At 36.1% G+C, this 2,729-nt stretch overlaps 1 protein-coding gene across 1 annotated transcript; it reads right to left on the bottom strand.

Annotated features, from left to right (window-relative positions):
• On the bottom strand, positions 262-2,049 carry LOC104749139. Its single transcript, XM_010470720.2, has 2 exons — positions 1,082-2,049; positions 262-646 (listed from the first exon to the last, which is right to left on the bottom strand). The coding sequence occupies exons 1-2, from the start codon at positions 1,769-1,771 to the stop codon at positions 485-487; spliced, it is 852 nt and encodes a 283-aa protein (XP_010469022.1). The 5' UTR covers positions 1,772-2,049; the 3' UTR covers positions 262-484.

Raw genomic sequence — 2,729 nt, 5'->3', positions numbered from 1 at the left:
TTGTTAAATTGGGGCGTAATGACTAGTCCTCAGAATCAGTGTCCATGTCCTCGTCGAAGCCAACTGATAGGCTTGACCAAAGCCATACTTTAACTAGTCTGCTTACAGCATCAAGTACCTGTTTTGATTGCAAATAGCAAGAAGCCATTGGGAGTATTTCAACTGTATAAAACTTGTAACAAACAGATAGATTAACTAAAAAAAGAAACTTGGTTAGAAAGTCAGAACCCGGGATAAGGTAGAAGATACAGTAGTAGTGTCTTCTTCCAGTTACCAATGTATTTATGGGAGATTACAAAAACTGAAAAAATATCAGAAAGAAGAATCACGAGTTTTTCTCTATTGCTGAACACAACATATAATACAACCACGGGTCTTAAGCCAAAATCAAATACTCAAAGCATGAGTTTTTTCTGCTAATGCGAACTTGGAACCAAATGAAAAAACCAACCAGAAAACTTATGAGGAAATTGTTAACGAGATCTTAGGCTGAGGCTAGATAACCTTGGCAACAAAAGCAAGCAATCACCACACCAACTAATGCTCCAGCAAGAACCTGCGAAGGGGTGTGACCGAGCAATTCCTTTAGCTTTCTTTGACTAATGGGATGTCCTTCGAACAAGTCCCTAATGATCAAGTTGAGAACCTGACATAAACAAAGACAACATTGTCATCTTAACTCACAAAAACAAACAAAATTTACAAAATTCTCTTTCGAAAAACTCTTCATTCTCTGAAATATTGTCAAGATCACTGTATATCATTCTAGGACCAAAAACAGTTATCATCAACATGTGCCTAATATCCATAACCTAAAGAAACTTCTATAGTCCTTAACAATGCAAAACCATCTATAAGAAGAATTCTCTCCAACCCTTCTGTTCTGGAATCTTTCTTCAATTCAAGAACCAAGAACAGACATGAACTTTAGCCTGAATCTCCAATACTTCCATATCTAATGATAACACAACCTCAAGTAGACCAGCATTTACATAAGCCATACACAAGCACTTCAAGAAGACCAAAGTCAAACTCAGTTAAATTCTCTCCAAAACACAAAACTTGAGAATGGTATGTTTACCTCAGCTTGCATACCGGCATGGCGTCTAACACCGATAGCATCATACATCACAATCAAGCTAAAACCTAAACAAACAGGAAACAACGAATCTGCTACTCCGTGACAAAGCGCCACAGAGGTCGTCAAAGCCATACATAGAGCCGAGTGAGAGGAAGGCATCCCACCAGAAGCATACAGCAAACGATAATCCCATTTCCTCTCAATGAAGAAATTGATAACCATTTTACTCGACTGCGCAAAGAACCACGCGAACACAGCAGAAACGAAGGTCGGATTGGACGAGAGCGTCGCAACGAAAGGGCTAATCTTGATCTTAGCGGAAGCCGTAACGCTCAAAAGGGCAATACCTAACCCACCGTTGTGCTTCAAATCCCCGACGAAGTCCTCTGATGAAAACGCCGCCGTTTCGTCTCTGTAAGCTCGAAAACGAGACATCCATAGCCTTGATTGAGAAGAGACCAAACCCTTTATTGTTCGAACGATTGGGCGCAATACACAAAATGGGTTTAGCTTCTTGATACGACGATTGCAATCTGGTTTCGGATTCGATGATTTACAGCAAAATAAGGATAAGGTGTTGTTGTTGTTGGAAGCTTCGAACTTTTGGATACAAGTTAGACGATAAGGATAATGAGATATGGTTTTAGAGAAACAAACGAAGGAAGGATTTGATGTAGTAAGAGACTCCATGATGATGAATGAGAGAGAGAATAATTAAAGTTGCTGCTACTCTCCGACATACATAGAGAAGAAGAAGAAGAAGAAGAAGAAGAAGAAGAAGAAGAAGAAGAAGAAGAAGAAGAAGGAACACACTTGTGTCTGTGTGGGAGACTTGGCGAAGAAAGATTGGAGATTTCTTCAAACCAAGTGGGCCTAATTTCTCTCCATAATCTTAAACTCTTTTAGCAGAAAAAGATTAGTTTAGCTAATTTAATTAAAAACACACTCTTTTTTGGTAATTAACATAGAAATTGTGTGGTGGTAGAGAAAACCTAGAGACATTGTTTTCGTAAATTATAGTAACGGAAAATACCATTCGACTACTCAAGAACATTAAAAAAAGAATATACTGTATACTTGTCTTAAATCATTCATAATTATGGGCTCAATGTTACATATTGGGCCTTGGCCCTTGCAATAAGGTTTATTCAACGGAAACCACTATGAAAAGAAACGAACGTTGTAAATAAATTTGATTACTTGATATGATGGTTTTAAAATTAACAATGCAAATCTACTGATCAAACTATAATTAACATGTCTAACATGTTATTAAAAGTACTACGTTAGTATCCGCGCTATGCCGCGGATTGTTTTAAATTTTTTTATTTTATAATTTTTTTTTTGTTTTGTACATTCTCGAATATAAATATTTTATGTTGTTTGGGATCCAAACCATAATTAATAAAATATTTGGTAGTGTTCTATGGTTATTTTTTGTTTTTTTCGTAGTTGTAAATGTAATAGCACTAATCTATATATAATAGCAATCCGAATAAATGCCACCGTGTTTTTTCAATGGTACTTTTTGAATAATTTTCCAAAAAAAATCTGAAAAAAATCTAAATTGTGTGTTTTACAAAAAGTTGTGATTGTTCATTGTAACGTTTTTTTTTGTAAAGTTACAACTGTTCATTGTAGAGTTATG

The sequence above is a fragment of the Camelina sativa genome, chromosome 16, assembly GCF_000633955.1.
Source record: "Camelina sativa cultivar DH55 chromosome 16, Cs, whole genome shotgun sequence".
In the NCBI taxonomy this organism is placed as follows: domain Eukaryota; kingdom Viridiplantae; phylum Streptophyta; class Magnoliopsida; order Brassicales; family Brassicaceae; genus Camelina; species Camelina sativa.
Note: the sequence above shows the minus strand (reverse complement) of the source record. Positions and strands in the feature narration are given on the sequence as shown.

Bases quoted from the DNA above. Each gene is read 5' to 3' on its own strand.
- LOC104749139 (XM_010470720.2), bottom strand. From the start codon at position 1,771: ATGGAGTCTCTTACTACATCAAATCCTTCCTTCGTTTGTTTCTCTAAA. The intron at 647-1,081 runs GTAAACATACCA...TGTTTATGTCAG, and splicing joins ATGCCGGTATGCAAGCTGAG to GTTCTCAACTTGATCATTAG.